The sequence below is a fragment of the Hippoglossus stenolepis genome, chromosome 11 (assembly GCF_022539355.2).
Source record: "Hippoglossus stenolepis isolate QCI-W04-F060 chromosome 11, HSTE1.2, whole genome shotgun sequence".
Classification (NCBI taxonomy): Eukaryota; Metazoa; Chordata; class Actinopteri; order Pleuronectiformes; family Pleuronectidae; genus Hippoglossus; species Hippoglossus stenolepis.
The window spans coordinates 4,889,084-4,912,662 of record NC_061493.1 but is presented as its reverse complement, the minus strand read 5'-3'; the positions used below and the strand labels follow the sequence as shown (position 1 = coordinate 4,912,662).

At 40.7% G+C, this 23,579-nt stretch overlaps 1 protein-coding gene across 7 annotated transcripts in view; it reads left to right on the top strand.

The window, feature by feature from the left end:
- The window catches only part of ctnnd2b (catenin (cadherin-associated protein), delta 2b), a 167,265-nt gene that overhangs the window by 136,412 nt on the left and 7,274 nt on the right, over positions 1 to 23,579 (top strand). For 4 of the 7 annotated variants that reach the window (XM_047342109.1, XM_047342113.1, XM_047342111.1 and 1 more), the window contains 7 exons: positions 6,151 to 6,268; positions 7,879 to 8,061; positions 12,945 to 13,118; positions 13,845 to 13,995; positions 16,749 to 17,004; positions 18,935 to 19,028; positions 19,174 to 19,300. In XM_047342109.1, the coding sequence (XP_047198065.1) occupies positions 6,151 to 6,268; positions 7,879 to 8,061; positions 12,945 to 13,118; positions 13,845 to 13,995; positions 16,749 to 17,004; positions 18,935 to 19,028; positions 19,174 to 19,300 (1,103 nt within the window). The remainder of the gene's footprint in view (positions 1 to 6,150; positions 6,269 to 7,878; positions 8,062 to 12,944; positions 13,119 to 13,844; positions 13,996 to 16,748; positions 17,005 to 18,934; positions 19,029 to 19,173; positions 19,301 to 23,579) is intronic. The other 3 variants (XM_047342110.1, XM_035171323.2, XM_047342112.1) reach the window with 1 other exon arrangement.

Sequence of the window (23,579 nt, the reverse complement as noted above, 5' to 3'; positions counted from 1 at the left end):
GGTGATAGCTTTGTGTGGATCAGCTCCCTAAACTCGAAGGGCTAATTCATCTTTCTCACGCCTCGTTAGGGAATGCTGGGAGTCTGATTAAAGATTGAATATTTCATGGCGGGTTTGGTACACCGCCGGCCACCTGCTCTTCCTCACTCTCTCTCTTGCTCTCTCTCACTATCTCCCGTTATCCCCCTCGCTTTCTCATTTTTCCCTCTTTTCCCTTTCATCACTCTCTTCTCCCTCGCTCCGTCTCATTCTTACCCCACCTCTCCTCTCTCGCAATCATATTATCCCTCCTTTATCATTTTTCTTTATATGTCTTGCCCTGGCCCTGCCTCACTGTCTCTGACACATTCACATTTTCTCCCTCTGTTTACTCTCTGCTTGCTTCAAAGCGTGTGTGTGCGCATATACTGTCATCCCAACTAACAGGAAGCCCTGGAACTGGTGCTGCTAGTCTACTGCACATTGATTGTCAGTATTGAATTAGCTCCTGCATATTCAGCAGCGACTAGTGAAGAGCAGGTTAACCCAGCTGGTTATTTACTTTACTTTACTGCACCATTACTACCTGCAACATACACAATTTAAATGGTATAAACGCCACGAATCCGCCAAGACTCATCTTCCAGTTTGACTACAACAACAAGAAGAAAGCAGCACCCACACAATCAGCTCTTTATACAGTAAGACAATAGATGTAGTAGCCTTTATCTGATCCATTATCAGCTCATCTACTCAGTGATGAGTGAGTGGCAGAACATTTGAAAAAAAATTTGAGAATAGGCAGAACTGAAATCTCAATTGACCTGAGGTGGGTCCATCTTCGTCAAGTGATCTGTTGATAGATTCATAGAAAACACTTTATTGATTCCAATGGGGGAAGTTTTAATGTTACAGCAGCCCAAGTAGAGAACTAGAAGGGCACTTAGAAACCGCATATACGCCAAGGCTGACGCCTTACCTCGCCATGATAAAAAAATCATCTGGTTCCGCTCCAAAATTTGAATGGGCTCCTCTGAGTGTCGTGCCCCACCCCCACGCAAACTTTAATGGAACTGGGATTGGTAGTTTTTGCGTTATCCTGGTAAAAAGCAAATGAACAAACGCAGATTAAAACACAAACTCCTTGTCAGAGGTAGTAAATATAGGTCAAAAACAATAGAAAACAATCAAACAAAATAGAACTGCATAAGAACAATTACAGAACACAAACATTCCAGTATAGTCTCTTTCTTAATTTCCAATTTTGTTCTTACATGTCATATAATACTAAATGTCATACAGTCTGGACCTGTTGTATGTCTTTGCTCAAAACTTAAAAATGTTATTCCCAGATACCCCCTTTCTCTTTGGGACACAGCTTTGTAGCTGAATCCATAAGTTTAATATCTGCAAAATAGTCTTAATATTGAATTCAGTTCCCTTGAAAAAGGGAAGATGATAAGATGTTTTAGATTTCATTTTTAAAGCAACTGGCGCCTAACAACTGAGCTTCCCACCATAGTCTGATGGCACTACAACTAGTTAGCCATGAGATCTAGTAAAACATAGCTAGCCTACTGAAGCAAGTTCCACTTGTTGGGCAGTGAAAGACTTGCTGCTTGTTGGCTTTTCGGCTTTTGTGATAAACTGACTCGGTCACTGTTATTATTTCGTCCCTTTCAACCTCGACTACACGCTAGCATTTGTCTGTCTAGTTGTAATTTCCTCAAGCTGCTGCTGAAATTTAAGAGCATTCAGGTATGAAAAGCCCCAAATTCACCCGTCTCCAGCCGACCTTCACTACCCACGATCCCTCGGGGGTGAGGCCTTGTTTTGTTTTAACCTGATCCTCCTCTGGCCTCTTTAGTGCTCAAATCCTGGATGGAGAAATAAAACCTTCAGTATTGTCAACTGCACAGCGGCTACCACGCTTTCAAAATAAAGAACCAAACACTTTAGGAAGTCGACTTCGCAGCTGTATGTTCGTGCTCGCCGCTCGCAGGGAAACGGGAATGCCGAAGCTTTTCCTCCGTCTTTTTTCCCCCGGAGACCCGATTTGACGATTCTCCTCACGGCGCAGCAAACGTTTTCTGTTTTCTGGGTGGTGCGAAAGAAGACTTGTTCAGAGACTGGAGGAGGGTGGCAGAGAATAACCAGCCCCAGGGTCCTGGAGAAGGTTAATTCGACCATGGTGACAATTGTTGTCACAGAATTAATTCATAGTCTTCAGCAAGTTGTTTTTGTCGTTTCTCTAATGCTCTTGTTTATTTTGTCTAATAAGTGAGACAGCAATTCAACATCAGCGAACACTCATCCTCTTTATTATCCATTATGTCCTCTGATTATGGACTGATTCTTTAAAATATCCCAAATAAACTTATTAGAGTTCAACCTAACAACACAATTCAAGCACTCATGTGGAGGCGTTTAGCAGAAACCTGCAGTTGATTAAAGAGGAGCCTCTTGCTGTTGTTAACAAAAGAACGACACATTATTTTTCATAGCACTTTCTCTCTCAGCAGCAGTGCACTATGAGTTATATCAATTCTGTTCTGTTTGAAAACTCCCCTTGTAGACACATAACATTTCACCTGCAGTGAGATATTTTTTCCCTCTGTCATTATTTAGATTCTCAACTCTGACAGATCATAATGAAAGATAATCTGCAGCCCTGTTGCATTACAAGAGAACGCTGCAGAGGGATTAATTATGCCCCATTTACTGAGGTTAATTGAATCCAATCCATTAGTAGGTAGTTGACAGAATTAAGGAAACATATGAAAGAAAGAAAGTGGTTTGAATGTGTCATTCATGTGTGTGTGTGTGTGTGTGTGTGTGTGTGTGTGTGTGTGTGTGTGTGTGTGTGTGTGTGTGTGTGTGTGTGTGTGTGTGTGTGTGTGTGTGGTCTAGTTATTCCTCATGTTGTGGGGACATAAATCTGTTTACACAGTCACATTATGGGACGTGTCTTCCTAATGAGGACAAAACGCAAGTCCTTATAAGCATTACTTGTTTTTTATATTTAGGGTGCAGACAATTTCTATGAAAGACAAAACATTTGTATCAGTATAAGTATATTTATTTAGACCTTTGTTTATTTATTTTTAACTTATGTTGTTTTTGTGCTACACAAATTTCAAGGTTAAGGTTAAGGTAGTAAGTAGTAGTTATGGTTGAGGTTAGAGAAGGTCACCAGAAAATGCTTTTTAAGTCAATATAATGTCTTCTGAATTTATGGAGACTTGAATGTGTGTTTGTGTGTGTGTGTGTGTGTGTGTGAGAGAGAGAGAGAGAGTGTGTGATGTGCTTGCTTTCAAATGAAAGCAAGCACGTACGCACACTTACGCGTACTCAGGTGACCTTGCAGCAACGCTCACATTAAACAGTGAAAGCCAGGAGAGATGCAGACAAGCACACAACAGCCTGTCAACAGCCTGAATGATTCAAGCTGTTATTTGACTGTATGATTAAAATATGATGCTCATGTAATTTAATAGATCATGAATCGTGAATCAACTGAGGTTCAGAATGAAACAAACAGTTTCATATCTAAAACATGTCACCACACACTTCATGTTTTTTATTTATGCAATTTACATTTAAGGGGGTAGTTCACCCAGAAACCCATCTACTCACCACTATGCCGATGGGGGTGGTGGGTGAAGTGTGTGAGTCCACAAAACACTTTTGGAGTTTCAGGGGACACAGTGTAGCTGATTAGTGACCTATCTTCTGACGAAAAGAACAGAAAAAAATAACATGCCTCCATACTGATTGTGTGGTGTCATCCAAGTGTCCGGAAGCCCCGATATTCATATTCGACTCGAAACGAGGTCATTTCCACCGTGTTTTAAGCTTAAAAGTCCAACAGAAGTTGCTAAGCTAGCGGGTGTTAGCATTTCCGACGGTCCCTTAATGCACCTCCTCAGATGATATCAGAGGACTTAGGTGTAAATGATGTTAGAGCTGCATTAAAGGGGACATAGCATGCAAATTCCACTTTGTTAGTGCTTCTACACGTTAATGTGGGTATCTGGCATGTCTACCAACCCAAAAACTCTGGGAAAAAAACACTCGCGCGTTTTGTTATGGTTCCTCTAAGTCAGAAACGTCATGCTTGAGTGACTCGAATGAGCTTCCTGGGTTTTGTGTCATAACAAGGCACTGGAAGTCTCCTCACATGGCCTTGGCCCACCCCCACCTCATCCCCCCGTCCTCCCACACTCGTTACGCCGGGTTCACATGTGGCATTTGTCTGGATCGTTGGGACTGGGAGGCAGTGTGGAAGACTTCCGCAGTGTTCAGCACTACTGTAACACTGGCACAAACACACAGAGCCCCCACTCGTTACGCCGGGTTTACACCGAAGCGCCGCTGCGAGGCAAGCGCCGTTCTCCAGCGCAGCCGCCTGGCTGTTCACACGGGACGTGCATTTCTCCGGCTGGTCAGCCCCATAGACTGTATATATAAGGTCAGCCCGCGATTCTGCTTTCTCCGCTTGTTGTTGTACCCGTTGAATGTCGGGGTTCGGGGTAAATAGCCCCCCACCCCTCTCTTTCTCTCTCTGTCTGTCTGCTTGTGTACTTGTAGTGGATGGGCAGAGGGGACATTTAATTATGTGATTGGGAAAATTAAACTCCAGGACAACAAAGGGGAATACAAAGTATGGGATGCATATTTGATAATTTATATCATATAAAATATGTAATTTATATCGTTTAAAATCATGGGGGGAGAGGGGGGAGGGGGGAGCTGGCTCATTAGCATTTAAAGGAACAGGCACTCAAAACAGGTCACTCTGTGGAGGGCTGTTTTAGACAGGGTAAAAAGGGTGCTGTTTTAAATGATCCTTGTGGTATTTTGACCAAAGTATGTTACAGACATTTCAAGACCCCAAGGAACCATATCAACTTGTGGTAAAATGGGCATGCTATGTCCCCTTTAAGACAAGGAGGCTTGAGATGTAATGAATTAAAATCACTGTCTTTCTGACTTTTAAGCTGGTTCCTTGTAAAATGCTGTATTACCATCTACCGTTTCCATTGAAAGGAATCCTCAAATAACACTGAAATGCCATACATTCAGTCTGACATGTTCAAGTTTGTATTCCGGGTTTGGTTATTTGGCATTGGTTTCTTTGTTAAATAGAAGGATTACTCAAAACCTACTCAAAGGATTTCCAAATTTTGTGGAGGGGTGGAACCTCACCCAATTAGGAACCCATTCATTTGGAAGCAGATCTGAATAAATGGGCAGATCCACAATCTTTTTCTTCGCTTTCTTTAACATGGGAGATAGGGGCATAGCCTTGGCTGAGGTATGTGTTCTCCAAGTGCTCTTCTAGTTGTTAATGTCATTTTTGTGACTTACAACCAACTGTAAAGCTGTGTCGCTTGGCATTGCTCTGCTGCTTACATGTATGTAGCTAGCTATGGATCTTTTGCCTAGCTAGGAAAAGGTCACCATTCATAAACCCTTCTTACAGAGCTGCTATTGGTTAGTTCTGTCTTCATTTGAAGAGGACCAGTCTAGTGACAGTGATTCAGAGGTATTTTACTACACTGGAACTAGAAAGCTTATCTGTCTAGTCTATTATTTTGAGAAAGTCTCACGTGTCACACAATGTAAATTATAATGTACAGTTCAGCAGAGGCCGTCAGTCTTCTTGCTAATGGTTTTGTTTGATTACACTTCTTCCGGTCTCTCAAAACTAATGTGGCCATTATAAACTGATGTTGTTGTTGCTGTTTAGTTTTGTGATAAAATGTGTTGAAATGTGTCAACTTGCACAAATTTGTCTGAGCAATGTTATTAAGGACCTGGGAAAACAAATGCGTCTAATGGGGTTTTGGCAGGTCGCTGCCATTTCTTACAGAGGGTACGCATATCCTCTATTCATCTTTAATAGTCTGACATTTAAAGGGCATTACACTCCTCTTCCCTCTCCTCGCTGTCACACAGACAAGCATACACATGCAGAGCCGCTATAGTATCCATATGCTTTAACATTCAAACATACAAACTCCCACTCACTTAAAACTTGCAAGAAACCACTGGACGATTCAAGTTCTGTGAATTACAATGTGAAAACGGATGTAGCAGATCTTTGTTTTTAGTGGGACTGTTCATTGATGTGGTGTACGTGTACCTCTGTGTGTATGTCTGTGACAGGAATGTGAGTTCGGCTGGCGAGGAGGCCCGCAGGAGAATGAGGGAGTGTGAGGGGCTGACAGACGCTCTGCTCTATGTCATCCAGACCGCTCTGGGGAGCAGTGAGATTGACAGCAAGGTAACTCACACACATACAACACATACAATCTACTGCCATGTACAGTGCACACACTCCTGTAGCCTTCAGCCTATGCACAACAAAATGACCTTAATAAAAAAGAAATTGTAATGATAGAAGTGGTGTGTTTGCGTGCAAGCGTGCATGCACATGTATGCGTTATCATTGTCCAGCAGATTACTGTATATTTCCTTTGTAAACATGCTTCATGATGATTACAATAGAATGATTGGATGTGAGATACATACATTTGCATTAGTTATCCTTCCTTTTACAGACTGTATGTCAAAATTATATGTGTATTCTAATTCAAATAACTTATTTGCATGGCGGCTGGTGATGACATTTATTGGGGGTGCGCAGAGTTTTTTTTTTTGGGGGGGGGGGGGTTAAACAAACTGAAGCCAAACTCAGTGACGTCGGACGTACCTGAGACGGTGTCGAGGGTCAACCAATCCCATTAGATCTAAAAAACCTAAATCAATACGATGGCTGTAAATAAAAGTGGGAGTGTCCCGGGCTCAAAGAGCTGCGTCCTGTGGAAAATCTGCAACAACCAATTAAAGAGCAGCCACTTGGCCGGCGCCCCACACCAGGAAGTATATGTATTTAGACAGAAATTAACTGAATACAATTTGAAAACAACTTATATTAGATGCTCACAGGCACTTACGCACTTCCAGGAGCATTGTAGGAGTAAAATAATAATATATAATTAAATTATCTTTAACATTTTTATATGGGCTTTTTGTCTCAGGATGTCGGAGGGGGCGGCGCCCCAGCACCCCGTATTAACCAGCCGCCACTGCTGTTTGTCTGTCTGTGTGTGGTTGCAGGCAACACAATACACACTGTAAGAAATGCCTTGTTAAGTTGTTTCTGCTTTTAGACCTACCCCACTTAAATTATTTATTTGACATTTTGATTTGGTTAAATTTCCAACTGAAAAGAAATACTGCTGACACTAAAAGAGCATCACACAACAAATTTATAACTTGTTATTACAAACTACAAATAAGAATAAAAAAAAGGTTTAAGCTAATATGTAATACACAAAAATACAATAAAAACCATGAGCCTGCTTAAAATTTCGTTTTTTTTACAGTGTACTATATATTACTCAACCCAGATGGCCAGTGACACAGAAAACATCACTAGTGTGTGTGTGTGTGTGTGTGTGTGTGTGTGTGTGTGTGTGTGTGTGTGTGTGTGTGTGTTTATGTGAGCCTGTGAGCATCCATGTGAATCTGTTTGTGTGCTTGTGTTTGTGCTTCCAGTATAAATGTTGGTGTGTTGAGTGGAGGCTCTTGCAGACGTGAAGATTTTAATCCGCAGAAATCCTTCCCGAGATCAAAGTCTGTGACTGCATAGCCACTCCTTACCATAGGATTAGTGTGTGTACATGTGTGTTTGTCTGTCTACACTAATAGCATGTGTATGTATGTCTATGCATACAGTCTGCACAGTACAGTATATTTCTATAGTCCGTGTGCACTTGTTTACTGTATCTTTTCTGTTCAGTCCCTCAACATTAGAGAGTCGTTTTATTCTCCACACTTCTATCATTTTCATCTCTATCTTCTTTCTTTTTCTGACCTTCGCTCCGTCAGACTGTAGAGAACTGTGTGTGCATCCTGAGGAACTTGTCGTACCGTCTGGCCGCAGAGACGTCTCACAGCCAGCAGGGGGGATCGGAGGAGCTGGACGGTCTGTTATGTGACACCGGCGGGAAGGACTCTGAGAGTTCTGGATGCTGGGGCAAGAAGAAGAAGAAAAAGAAGGGACACGACCAGGTGAGAATTGTGACACTTGTGACAAATCTACTCTGTTCTTCTCTGTGGGTGTGCACACCGAATTAGACTTGTGTTGTTAGCTTGTTGCACCTAGCATATGTCTGTATATCAACCCCGGAAGACTGTGTTCAGTCTGAATCCACCTGCTTGTCATGTTTACATCACTGCTGATCGAGAAACGAGAAGAGAAGAGAAAAGCTAAATATTAGTGGGTTGTAGTAAGTTTTTTATCAAGTGAGAAAGTGGCTATAAAGACTTAAATGGGATAGACTGAAAATCAGTTTAGTTCACAGCATTTCAGGCTTTTCAGTTCTTATAAAACATCGTACCACCACAAATTGAACTAGAATAGCACCCAATAGAGCACATACTGTACCTCTGCCAAGAAACAATAGTCACTTAAATTCAATCAAATTCCAAACTGCACACATTTATAGATTATCAGTCCACTAAATGTGCCTGATTTTCTCATCAAGATCCATTAATTATACCCTGGGAAATCAGTGAAAATGTCAAAAATGTCTATCTCGCAATATCTAACTATCTCACAATGTTAAAGAATGTGATACAAATTCCTGGATCTGCCCCCTGATCCACATCCACTTAAATGTAATGGATTCTTCCCTGACTCATACCAAGTTTCATGGTAAAACATAACCTCCTTAGCGGAGGTAGTAAGTAAATTTGGTGTAACAGATCTCTCAGGAAATGAACTTGTTTGTTGCACAGAAACATATCTGCCCAATCAAAGCTGAGCATGGAAATGACTGTCTCACTATGTAACACACATGCAAGAGACAAGAAAGGAGCCTGGAACAGTTCCTGAAGCGACCTTTATCCAAGAAGCATCACAAAGTTATAGTTTGTCCAAACTGTTTCCTCCACCACCCAAAAGACTTCTGAATTGAGTCGTCTAACCTGCTGTTAGAAGCCTTGTGCTCATGTCTCTGTCAAGTTTCCGGTTCTCGGAACAAACAGATTTATGGGCTGAATTTATTATCAGTCGGATATATTTTACTGGCTCCAGAGACCTACAGGGACTTTTAAATGCAAACTACTCCAACCACTGTTTCAACATCACTCAACAGAACGAATCTGACGATTTCAAGACAAGGGAAATTTATTATTAATTGCCACTTCCCATATGTCGTGTACCACCTCACTTACCAATGTGAATCATTTTACATCAGACGCACTAACAGTTTGAAAGCTTGACTGGCAGAACACAAATAGATTCCACTACGGCACGCCTCTTGCATATCTATCATAATGGCAACAATAGCCTTTGGAAAGTGGAAGGTATTGAGTGTGTGAAGCAATTTATCAAATAAATTACTTAAGAGAGAGACTTATTGGATTTTTAAATTAAATGCTTTGCTGTATCCAAGTCTTAATGAGAAAATAGATTTCACACCTCACTTGTTAGCCAGTTCTCTCCTGTCAGCTGCCAGTGTTAGTGTAGATGAAGCATAAGTTTGTGGATATTTGTATTGTTAGTTTTATTGTCATGATTATCATTGTACACAATCATTATCTTCTTTTCCACATGGCCACTCACTGTATATTTAATGTATGATGTGCTGGTTCAGCCTTCATGATCATGAAGTCTCTATTTAAGATTATCATTTCAGAATCTCCACATTCCACTCTGGTTTACTTGTCTTTACACTCACATCCTGAGGAAGACCTAGTGTGTCAATGTTTTCCTTTTTTGTAAAATATGTTTTACTTTGATGTAGAAATTTAACTACATCTTTGGCTCGGTGGGAGTGTACCTGAAGTAAACCCACAGGCTTCTTCTTTGTCTACATCTGACCAATTTCTCCTCTGGACCAGCTTGTATTCATGAAGATTACTACTTCATAACCCTGAATTCTCAATAGTTCAGTTTTTAGTTTTTTTTGCCTTTGGGTATCTCTTATAATGCTATTAAAAGAAATGAGCAGGTACCACGGTTGTTCCCCTAGATATTCATTGATTCACTTCTGTAAAGATAAACTTTGACCAAAAAAACTGTATTTTCGGGAACAATTGAGTTGAATTGTAGGTGGGCAGGAACAAACAAATAAACCAAGGAGAGTCAATCTACTGTAATACTGTAGAGCAGAAAGAAGTGGCAACTGTACTAACAGTGTTTTCCAATAAGCATGCTTTTGAGGAGAACTGCTACTCCTCAAAAAAGGCAAGTTCTTAGCGGAGGAATATTTAAAATTCTAAGTTAACAGCTGTCAAATTCACACATTCAGCCTCACACTCTTCAATACATTCTCTCACACTCACTTTTTGTCAATTTGATTTGACAAAAATCAAACAAACAATTGATGAAAACTACAACAACTAAATCAAAATTAGATGCCAAAATTAACACAGATTTTCTGGTAACAACTAAATAACAACGTTTAAATATATTTTTTCAACCATTTGTGTAACATTGTGTACATACAGTATAAAATCTGCTCATCTTTGCTGTATGTTTTATGGTACTTAGACAATAGTCCTGTATGATATAAACCAAAGCACATATAGCGATATGTGTTTTTGCTATATATAACTGAAAATTATTTTTTATGAATGCACAACATCTTTCTTTGATATTTATGATGTTTGATCCACAGTTTATTGTCAGCTACAGACTATCTATCTCCTAGATTATTTGGTGTCACATCCATGACTTACATCAAGAAATACTTGATAATGTCTCTTGAATAAAATGTTTTTCCACACGACGTCATAGATACAGAACATGCTGCAGAGTTATCATACAGCAGCATCAGGAGATCATGGCTTTACCTTTAGATAAGACAGATTTTCGCTTATTTGTTCAATAATGACCTGTGGGCAGACTCAGATGTACCAGCCTGATTTTCTCTCTGGATTTTCGGGGTGTGTCCATCTGGTGCCAAAAGGCAGAGTTTCATCCTGTCTTTAGTAAAGAAAATGAGCTCTCTTTTAGTGGAAGAATTGGCAGAAACTAAACAGCTTCCTTGGAGTGTGCCTCTTGTCATGCTAATAAGCAATCAGCATCACATTCTAGTTGAGTGGAAGAGGTCTTTTACAACTTCTAGTGAAGCTGTGGGAATTAAAAACCCAGCCCTTCCGGTGGATCAGGGTGAATTACTCATTAGCCCTGCAACCTTTTTTTTCGCCTCCCTTTCATTTCCAACAAAGACAGAGAATGGATGTTTTAACCAAAATGGTAGCGATGAACCAGACCTTTAACTTCCATTTGTCATGTAAAGCCTCAACAAACTTCTTGTGTATCCAGGCAGAACCAGAGGGGTGAGAGATCTTAAAACTAACCCTGGGATCAGAAAATAAAGAGACGAATCATAACTCTGTAATGATAATACGTAACCCCACAACCCTCTCCCCCCCTGTATCTGTCTCCACTCCAGTGCAGCTGTGGGTGATTACCATGAAGTAGCGATTGGGGAGCTTTTTGAGGAGAGCAAAACTCCGTCAACCACGGGGTAATTAGAGGAGAGGAGAGGAGAGAAGAGGAGATATAAAGGGAGAGTAAGGGAAATTGTGTTAAAGTGGAGGATAGAAATTACAAAAGGGTGAGAGAGGGGAAAGAGGAAGAAGTAGAATAAAGAAAGATAGTCAAAGGAAGAGGTGTGTCGCAACCCAGGGGCTGCAGCCTTCAGAGGCCACATTTAAAGACCGATTGTGTCACAGCGGCACGGCTCGTGTCCCATTTCAATGGCTCCATCAACTGCGTCCTACCGTTCGTGAATCCAGTGGGTGTATTCTGGGATTTATTATAGTTACGAAGCTAGCTAGCTATGAGAGTGACCAAAGTTCAGTAATTGCAATGACTCAACAGTGAGCAACAGTGACTCCCACTATTTTGGTCCTGTCTACCCAGATGGGCCAAAGTGTACTGAAATATAGATATTTAGCTTAACAAAGACAATAATATTAAAATAGAAAAGCATAAAATAACACAAACCTATAGCTAGTATCTACAGTAAAGCTGGACTCTTGTTTGGAGCTTCTAGTCAGACTGCCAATTTTTCAATTGAGCTAACGTTAGCTTCATCAGGTGGTTGAAAATGTCCTTTCTGGTAAATCTCTCCATGTTCCAAGCTGAACAAAGGAAAAGTAATTTTTGCTATCGTTCTGTAACATATTGTGGAAAATGTATCCTGAATTGTGTATAATGGTCAGATCAATAATCAGTGATCTACAGTAACATTATGCAACTGTTAATAGACACATCATAATAACTTCAGCTTCACCTGAATTATTAATTTGAACCACGGAAATGTGTAAAATAACATGTTTTCATAATTGGTGATTCCTGTGAAAGTTAATGACAACACTGTTGAGTTATTGGCCAGCCTCAGTCTGCAGTGAACATCAAGGTGACATCGCTGAACTTCTGTTATATTTGCCTTTGAAAGTGCAGCATTGTGAATGCAAATATAAGGGGAATGTATATAAACAAAAAATAATCTATAGTCTTGTGCAGAGAGATAAATAATGTGTACTTTTTTTTTCATAATGTATTTACTCATCCACACACTGTCATCACTGATCTGTGTGAAATATATTGCAGGTTCACTGAGAGATCACTTCTATTCAACAGTCAACATTTTCACAGTTGTTATTAATGTACAATAGGTGTGTGTGTGTGTGTGTTCCAAATGCATCATCAATGCAGGAGAAAATGTCAGATTTAAATTACAGAGGAGATAGAAAAACAACATGCACAACAGATGAATGCCAGCTTATTTATACACTGTTTATGAATAGTAAATCTTCTCTCTCCTTCCCTGCTCTTGCCTGAGGGGACTGCTGGCTTCCCACCACTATCAAACCTCGCCTCACACAGAATTCAAAGTGCTTCTCTATCTTGAATTATGTCCCATCTTCCGCAGTGGGACGGTGTCGGCCCATTTCCAGACTTGGCGGAGCCCCCGAAAGGCATCCAGATGTTATGGCACCCCACTATTGTCAAGCCCTACCTCACACTGCTGTCTGAGTGCTCCAACCCAGACACCCTGGAGGGAGCAGCTGGGGCCCTGCAGAACCTGGCTGCTGGCAGCTGGAAGGTAAGAGCTCAGGTCTGTGGCTGGATCATTGTGATACTAAAGGGCATGTTCACAAGTGCATTGAAATACCAGTGGGTGCCAGAAGGCGTTTTGCAAAGAGAGATTTCAGTGCACAGCTAAAATTGTGCGCTGTGTGATAGCAACTCACTCAGCATACGTAGGTTACATGAAAAAACATTAAACCATAAACTATCAGCAACAACTAAACCATCTCAAAGACAACTGAACAAGTGTATTTGATGTAAAAGACCACGATGTGTAGCAGTAAGCTTCAGAAATATCAAGTTACGTGACTTTATGTTGAGGATTTTTTTGTATTTTCAGACTGCTGAATAAAAGTTCATCATGTGTCAAAGTATCCAGGGTTTCCACTGGTTCTTAAAACGTCCCAAAAATTCTGAAATTGAATAATTGGACTTAGTTAGATATGTTAAAATATTACATACTAGGTCTAAAAATTGATTTAGGTCGGTCTTAATCATGTTTGCGTTAATTTAACTTCTGTTGTGCTTTATAATGACTTTTTCAAGAAAGCTCTTTTTAAGAGAAATGTTTTGCATCCATGTGTTGTAGTTCTTTCTCAATGATATCAGATGCTATTAGCACGTTCTATAACAAAGAAATAACACCAATTATTTTCGGTGACACTCTTTCACAATAATAACAAAACAATAAGGAAAAACAGGAAGTTACATGAATAACAGAGCGTCTGTGGTCTCCCCCTAGTGGTCGGTGTACATCCGGGCTGCGGTGCGTAAGGAGAAGGGCCTACCCATCTTGGTGGAGCTGCTGAGGATAGACAACGACCGGGTGGTGTGTGCTGTGGCCACTGCGCTGAGGAACATGGCTCTGGACATCAGGAACAAGGAGCTCATTGGTGAGCAGTTTATTCGCATCAAACAAAAAATCATAGAAGGGGTTCAGTTGTACACAAGGAAACACAGTCTTGATAATAAGGTGACACAAGAAATAGTCTAGTGTGTTATTGCATTATTTCCAAGAGCAAATAATATTTATTCAGGCACATTTATTTCTTTGATACTACTGGACGGATGTGCTTAATTCTGCCTCAATTGAAGATGAAGCGCTGAAAACAAGAGCAATTATCTTGACCCACTTGCAGAATTACTCGTATACAAATGGCGCGAGGGCAGTGGGTCGGTGAATGTGTCTACAACAAAAGAAATGGGATATGATAGGTCGTCTGTATGCAGATAGTTTTCCTTCTTTAGCAGATAGCACTGTTGCTCTCACTGATCATCTGATGCTTGATTTTCCTTTGGAGACAAGCGATGTTTTGTGCTTTTCTGTTGGTCCCCATAGCAACAACCACATGCCTCCCTCCACTGTCTCTGTCTGATGCTTGAGGCTCTGAGCTAAGCTAGGCATGTGTGTGTGCGGCTGTGTTTATGCATGCAGTCTGTAAATTAATGCAACCATTCATGTGTGTAGTGTATGTAGGGTTGTAATGTCAGTTATAATAGTATATTGCTCTGCCACGAGACATGCAGTATAGTTTGACTGGACATGTTGTCTTGGCTTCACTTTTGTTGTGTTAACATGGTGAAATTGCATTAGAGACACAGCTTATTATGTAGTTTTGTCCTTAGAGCTTTCAGCAGTAGATACTAACTCTGTCTGTACAGACGGTTCCACTGTGAGAGAGCTGATGTTTTATTAAAGAATTGTTACAAATTCTATTGAGAGCTTCCCTCTCAGAGTTTGTATGTGAATATTGCCAATACTGTGAGTCTATGGCCATCGTTAATAAAGCTGTTTACGTGGTTCAATTATGTTTGATAACTTACTGTAATAAGCTGTTTTCTAAGTGTGAAATACTTCTTTTATCTGGTGAGAATTGTTTTTATTGCTGAAAAAGAGAAAGTCATTAAAGTGGCTTTCAGACATGTATTGAACTCTCCTGGTAATAGCCAGAGGGTTGGTGGTTTGATCCCAGTCTTCCCCCATTACGCATGCCCAAGTGTCCTTTGGCAAGATACTGAACCCCAAATTTGCCCCTTCTCAAAGAGAAAGTGCTGCACATAGATGCTCTTTATCAATGTGTGTATGACTGGGTGAATGGCAAAAACTGTACTGGTCATCAACACTAGAAAAGTGCTATAAGTACAGATAATTTACTATTTGATAATCTCCTGAAATCATCTGGTGGGGCCATATGTGAGAACATTGAGGATCCAGACAATCTCCAGAGTTTTTCCTGCCACCATCCTAGTAAAAACTTTGCTTTATCTCTTTGAGTCCATGTGAGAACAAAGCAGGATATTGCCCAGAGGATTCCCCACTAACAAGTGGTCACTTTTATTACATTTCTAAGCTATAAGAAAACAGACATTCCATGATGAAAAAGAGGAGCCATACACGTAGAAGATGTAAACTCGGAAAGACAATGAGGATCAAGAGCTTATGGTGATACAGACTAACATTTGTGTCGATGTGGAATTTATATTTATACGTTATGTCCTGTTTCCTGCCTGCTAGGTGAAAGAAAAACTGTAAAAAGTCCAGACCCCCGTTGTCTGGACATTTTTCAGAGTTCAGCTACAACACTCGGAGAAGTAGCTAGTTGTCACCAAATACTGTCCATTACTGCAACTGCATAGCTACATCAAAGTGATATCATTATATTAAATAATAGGTTGCTCTTATATAGTAATTGAAAGCCTCTGTAGTAGATGTTTCATACACCAGTGGGACTTAAACAGCAGGGAAACACATGTAGTGTATATGTGAAGTGTCAGTGGGTCACAATGTGGCCCAGCCCCCACCACCCCAGGGTGATGACCCAATCAGAATGAGGGCCACATAGCCCAGTAGACAAGATTGCCTGACAGCAGTGTTGGGGTGTCGTGGGAAATGTGGTCAGTCGGTGCTGGATCACGTGGCCAAGTCTCCATCAGTTGTCTAACCGCGGCTCGGCCAGGCTTTAATTTTACTTCTCCAGCAGCATCTGGGTCAGCTTTTTGTTTTATAATGAAGGGAGGGGTGTCTATGTTTTGGAGGTGGGAGTAGGGATAGATTAATTAACATTTTATTTATAATCTGCATATTATGTCATACATGAAATCAACCAGTTGGTATAATCACTATGTGAGTTTTTGGAACAAGATAGATTTTTGACTAGCCCACAGTTCCCAACTTCACTGTAGCTGTGTCTGAATTCAGGGCTGCATCCTTTGGAGGATGCGGTCTACCTCCTCCACGAAGACCACTCCCACCATGGACCACGTAGACCGCGAATGATGAACTAATGCCAATCATGTTAAGGTCGTGATTGGCGTCACCAGCTCGTCCGACCCTTATTGCTGTTGCCAAGCAACCGAGCTGAAGTCCGACATGACGCGAAACCTTTAATGCCCCTGGTTTTTTTAACACGTGTACCGTTAGCTGTACGGTTAGGTGGATTCTTGAGAGTTGAGATTTAGTAGAAAATAGAACAAACAGATTTGCCACTCTGTTGTTAAGTAATAATTCAATCAGCTTCATAGGTAATTTTTTTCTCCACACTTTATTTCTGAACCTTCTCCTTCTTTCTTTTTTGAAAAACCTTTTAACCTATGTTACTCCACCGTACCCCCCCTCACTGACTCTGTCACTGACGCTTGCCCACAGGTAAATACGCCATGAGGGACCTGGTGCACCGTTTGCCTGGAGGCAGCAACAACAACAACAGCACCGGCGGTGGAGGAGGTGGCGGGGGCGCCAACAACAGCGGCCTGGTGGGGAAGACCATGTCGGACGACACCGTCACGGCTATCTGCTGCGCGCTGCATGAGGTCATCACCAAGAACATGGAGAACACCAAGGCTCTGAGGGACGCCGGCGGCATCGAGAAGCTCATCGGCATCGCCCGCAGCAAAGGAGACAAGTAAGCCGAGTGGGAAGATTTTGACAGATGGAAGAGCAGAGTGTGTAGAAGGAGGGTGAGAAGATAATGTTGTAGGTAGATCTTATTATGGGATAGCATTTTTCTTCATTTTGAAGAGAGAACAAGTTCTGAAATGACATCAGAGAGTGAAATTGACCCTCATTTGACCACATTTGTAAGATGCAACTAAAGGCTATATTACCAATCAACCTCAAAAGACGTGCAAACTGCAGGAGTCACAGCTTTATCTTGCCTTGTAGTTATAATCAAAAATAAATTCATCAGAGTTGCTGAATTCATGCAAAACAGATTTATCAGGATTTATAATAAAATTGATTCAGAATGCAACTACCAGAAGTTAAAAGGTTTGTAATCAAATATAATCATATTTCTAATCGCACAGATAATACAAAATAAATATCACACACCGTCGACATCCAATCAAACATAAAAGATACAAATCAACATCATCGTCGTGTTTTAAACGAACAGAATCTTGAGCAACATCTCAAAATCTAGAGCTGGACTGGAGATCACGTGCATTTGAATGTCTTCTCATGTAGAATATTGATTGCAGGATGCACATCTTTGCATATTAACACTACTCAGGCAGCATGTGTTCTATAAAGGATACATTTGGTTATTTACACCTAAAAAGCTGGTGGAAGAGGATGATGCATGGTGTATCCGGGATTTAAGAAAGAGATATTCAGGCTCGAATATAATGAAGGTCATTGGGTGAATCGGCCAAGAGGAGGATTTAAGCAAATAGGGGGAATTAAAAAAAAATGTGCTGGATCCTGCCTATGGTGGTGATAGAGTGGGGACATCATGCAGCACAGGGGCAGAGGTGAGGCAGGAGGGGGGTGGAGATAGATGTTTAGAGAGACCGAGTGCTTGTTTTAGAGCTGAGTCACCAGTCAAACAGTCAGCAGAACAAAGTTAGTTCCTCTGTGGTTCTTTTCGCTCTCTGTTTCAGTGCATCTACCCTTTTTAACATTTGCTTTAACAGTTGACTGAAGAGTTAGACAGGAAACATAGGGACCGAGCTGGAGTGTTGACATATAACAAAAGATGTGCAGCCAGTTTTAAATCAGGGACATTGCAATTACTTTGCATGGAACCATTTTAGCTTGCCTGTTTAAGAAATTTAACACAATTTTGATTGTTTACAGTCAATAGGAATGAAATGTATATTTTGTCTGTCTGTTATTTAATACATTTGATATGCCAAATTATATAAATTCCCATAGTCAAAAATAGGGAAACATAATACATACATTTCAATGGCATAATGTTTTATATAAGGAGATGCAGGTCTTAACCACATATCTAGAGAAATGTATTTTCCACTTCCATCCAAAAGTTGCATCAAATAGGAATGTTAAATTAATTTCTGTTCTTGTTTAGAGGTGTTTTGAGAGAGACAGAAAACATAAATCCATGTCATTTCTTTTCTTTGAAAATGTTCCAGTTCTTCAAACAACATTTTTAAGTTCCCCCGCCTTTGCACCACTGCAAAGGCAGGATTTGCAATCACAGATTCGTAATAATAAAAATAACATTCACCGAAATTACTTGAATGGATAACGTTTAATTTCCAAGGTGCTGATAAGGCCACATGAGCCAATTAGACCTGTGACCATTAGTCAGCGGAGTCAAACCCTGAAGCAGGCAGAATAAAATATTGGACAATCAATCAATCAGCCAAGCAATTATGCAATTTGGGCCGAGAACAATTTGAGTGCCATATCTTCAGTTGTCTTTCCACTTTGGTGGTTGCAGTTATTAATGTTTTGTGTTCAGGTTTAGAGTTGTGTGTCTTTTTCTTCATTATTATGCATTGGGATGTTTTTATAGATACAAAAAAGCACAAAACAAAGGACGGTCAAGCTTTATACTGTATGTGTTTTGTTTTTTCTCTCTGCTGAATTCCTAGACATAGTCCTAAAGTGGTGAAAGCAGCATCTCAAGTCCTGAACAGCATGTGGCAATACAGAGACCTCCGCAGCCTCTACAAAAAGGTACACATGGCTGAGTGTGTTCTGGCTGAATAAACACTGAAAATGTCATTTACGTCGATGTTTCAATGAATATTATTGAGTAATTACCAAACATACCATTGTGAGGCATGTAATGTCAAACACAGTCTCATCTATTCTCTCTCAGGACGGCTACTCTCAGTACCACTTTGTCGGCTCCTCCTCCACGATAGAAAGAGACAGACAGCGACCTTACTCTTCCTCCCGTACTCCGTCCATCTCTCCCGTACGGACCTCACCCAACAATCGATCAGGTGAGTCCACCGCCCCGCCTCTCCCTTTGTCCTCCATAATTCTTTCCATCAGTACAAACTACGCCAAGGCAGCTTAAGTCTTCTTTAACCTTCACACTGTGCTGGCTACTGATAAATGATTCAAGTAAAATCCTTGCACCTAAAACAGCTTCATGTCCTTGAGTTGTTGAAATCAGGGTTTGACTAATAGGAGTCTTACAAGGCCTCAGTATTTGTGAACCGATGACAACATCTTTTGTTGTTCGCAATTGATGTGTTCGACGTCCCTGTGCTTGTGCTCGTGTGTGTCGCTGTGAGGCGAGCGAGTGAGAGTAGTGAGGAAACAGGAGGGGGTGAACATGGGCAACTGTGGTGTAAAGAAAGATTTGGCCAATTCATAAAAGTATCAATTAGTATGTGGTGATCAGTGTTGATATGGTGACGGTGGCTACAAACAAATCGACGTATGGACACTAGAGTTAAAATACGCTAAAACTGTAGATGGTCAGAGACTTCAGCTGAGTGGGAAGACCTTCCAACTTGTACCAGGACACATTTTACATTGAAACAATGTGGTCACATGGGTCCTAGACCAACTGTGAATGTGGTTTGAGTGATCGGAACTCAGGCACATTCACACCTGTACTTAGCACTGACCGCTTGTAAAAGAATCTCTTAGGACAGATGTTCATACCCGGTCTGAGCGTTTTCTTTGATAACATTTTTTTACTGGCATTAATACAGGATGTGATATTCCAAGAAACATCAATAAAAGCTCTTTTCAGATGTGGAATATGTAAGATTTCTGGCATCATTGACGGTCTTATGTAAATATCTGAAGATAATCATTATTATTTGTCTCCTGGGGCACAAGAGGAAGTGGTAGTTGGACACGTAAATGAGGAAGAGGAGTCCAGTGACGGATGTTGAAGCTTTTTTTACACATGACACCTCACTTAATAACCATCTCGGGTATGAGAGTTGCTCCCTGCTGCTTCTCACAGTGAATCCTCGAATAAATCAGTTTAATAACTTAATGATTTATTCTGCTTACTTCATAGTAGCCAGCAGGGCTCAGGCTTTGAATGACAAGATGCTTTGAACGTGCTGAGCTGGATATTCAACATTTCATCCATGTAGTTGGCATGAATGAAAATTAAGTGTGGAGAGGAAGTGTTGCCATTCACAATTTTCAGTGTTTTTTTTAGATGATAATTTAATACATTTGTGACAGTGATCTTAATAGCAAGGTTGACATGATGTGCATTTAACTCTTCTCTGCATGTTTTACTTTGTGATGCCGAAGCCATTACATTAATCTGACCTAATCAAAATATGACAGGTCCACTGACGTTTAACATTTAAAATCAATGAAGGAGAATACATTTTTCAGGTTTGCTTTGACACAAAAGTCAGGAACAAGGAGATGTGTTCATTCCTACTTGTTGGGTCTACAGAGCTACTATCTGAGGTTGATGTGTTGTAGGCTTTAAAGAGCTTCTGAGATAAGATCATCAACCCATGTCAACACCTTTTATAATGGAACATAATTATATATATTTCAATAGATGAATAACTGAGTCCCTCTCACCAGAGCCACAGTAATATAATGCATAATTAATTCACAATATTTTGTAGATAGCAGTTAAATCAAATCCTTTTTTCCACGTGGGTTTAATATTCTCATATCAGTAACAAAGGTGTGGAGACAGTGACATGTGTAGTTTTGATACTTTATTTAAGAGTTGGCCTAAAGAAGAAAACGTTATAATGCCTAAAGAGAGGTTTTAGGGTAATCGTATAATTACTTCTTATTTTTCTTCCAGTTGAAAATATCCCTTGCACTAAGTATTCACAAAACATTTAATCAACCTCCTTATTACCGTTTCAGGTGAAATTGGAAAAGCAATCCACAAGAAATGAACAATGAGTGGATTGGTGTTGCCCTCAAGCTCTGTGAACACATTGCTTACTCACTGCTGCGTGAAAGACACTTAAATTAATTATGTGAGGCTCTTTCACCGTTTACTGGGCTGAACCTGACTTTAAGTTTAATAATACAGGTTTTCTTGCATGTTTGCTTGCAGACGTACAGTAAATCTATGTACATTTCTGCCTCTGGGCAGGATGCAGTAAAAACAATAACCTAACCCAAAAGTAAAACTTCCTCCTCATCATGTAACAAACAGCATGTCTGAAAGGGGTTTTAGTACCAGTTCTGTAATTAATGTATTATCAGACGAGTTGGGTCATTTCCATCATTATTTATGACACTGAATGGTCTTATACGTAAGAGACTACAGCCATGTTAGTGGCTCTTTGAGTGCCTTGACCTTGAACACAAGCATGTCATACGACCTAGCTAACATGTGTAATGTTTACCTTGTTCACAATCCTACATTTGCATTAACTCTTGTTAATTAGCTTAACACAAAGTACAGCTGAGGCACATGCGCAGATATTTGGCCATTAAAGCTAAAAATATGCAACCGATACATCTCACCCCCTCCATTGGCCTTCTCGTCAAAGCTACGCCACCAAAACACACTTTTCACCCGCCAACGTCTGGCTATCGTGTGGTGTATGTCTCTCCAGCTTGTGATGCACACTGGGAGCACAGGCAGGGTGTGAGCAGTTAGGCAGGTTGGTTAGTGACAGACAGGTCCGCCAGCCAATCGTTTCATCAAGTCTGAATGAAGTTATTGTTCGTGTTAATTATGTTATATGTATGCGAGTGATGACTTTTGCTATCGGGATACAGATTGTAAATCCATCAGAAAAAAATCCCTCAACCAAAGTTTTGACGTGATGAATTAAGATTCATCATCTTGAAGCCATGAAAGTATTTATTGCAATCCACCCAGTATTGAATTGTTGAGAGAATTCTCCAAAAGCCAAAAGTACCATCCGCCTGGTGACACTAGAAGAAAATTAATGGGATCGGTAAATCAATTTGGTTCATCCTCTGCTGACAACGAATGGGAATTCATTCAGTAGTTAGGATATTTCAGTCTGATGGAGCGTGTGGGCTGACCGCCGAGCCAACATTTCCTCCCTCAGAGCCATAAAGCTAGCGTGGCTAAAAGCCCACACTGGAGAGAAGTGGATTTATGATGCTGTCAGCTGACAGTGGCAAAATGATAAATGCTGTAGTTTGGAGGCTAATTTCACTTTTTTATTTTGTTTCTCAGTTTACAACTTGGAAAACAGTCACAGATGGTCCACCAAGCCATTTGTTGCATTTTACATTTTCTAATGGAAAAAAAAGTGTTCCTTTGTGTGTGAATAGTCCTCAATGTACTTACAGCTGTTTGCTGCAGCGGCTGGCAAAGGATAATTGGCCGTGTAGGTGCACATATTACAATAAATGATATTAGCAGAGCATTAATGAGCGTATGGATCAATGCTGACTGTGTTATAATGTACAGGGAACCCGAGACAAAGCAAAGAGACAGATGCAGCCTCACAAACAGGCTGGCGGGCTGCAGCTCCGATGTGAAGAGCTGTTGATAATGAGGAAATATTAGAGGAAATGTCACAGAACCATATGGCACTGATACAATAGTCTGGTTTTCCTCCAACATGGCTAACCAGATCTAACTCATTATCTGTACCACTGATCCCACCACCCTCATATATCATTTTTTACTCCCCCAACTGTGGGCGTGCTATATATTTCATGTATATTTGTCCCCGTTTGGTACCAGAGGATTTTTGCATGTATAATAACAACACAGGCAGGCCTTACTAATCCAGTGGGAGTTTAAGATGGAGAAAATACGTAGTAAATACAGGTGACGAGAGACCTGTGTGTAGTCAGGTGAGAAAGAGAAGACAGAGGCGAGATTAAAGCAGACGCAGGGAGGAGTGATGACTCAGTGTTTACCTCTTTCAAATCACACCCCAGTGAAAAAGATAAGGCTTTGTAAAGAATGGCGCACACACCCGCAGAGTCACAATACTGATGGTTGGAGGAAATAACACACGCAGCGAAGATTCAGGATGCTGCGCCTTTGTTGAGAGTGAGGCAGGTGAATACTTAGAAAGGTGCAATTTTCAAATCAGTCATGCTGATTTGAAAATTGCTGTTAAAGGACTGAATGCATGTCCTCCCCGTTTTCTAGTCGCCTCCTCGAGAATATGATGTGTTGGTGATTGTTTGAAGCAGGTTAAGGATATTGTGTTTGTGTGTGTGTGTGTGTGTGTGTGTGTGTGTGTGTGTGTGTGTGTGTGTGTGTGTGTGTGTGTGTGTGTGTGTGTGTGTGTGTGTGTGTGTGTGTGTGTGTGTGTGTGCGGTCTA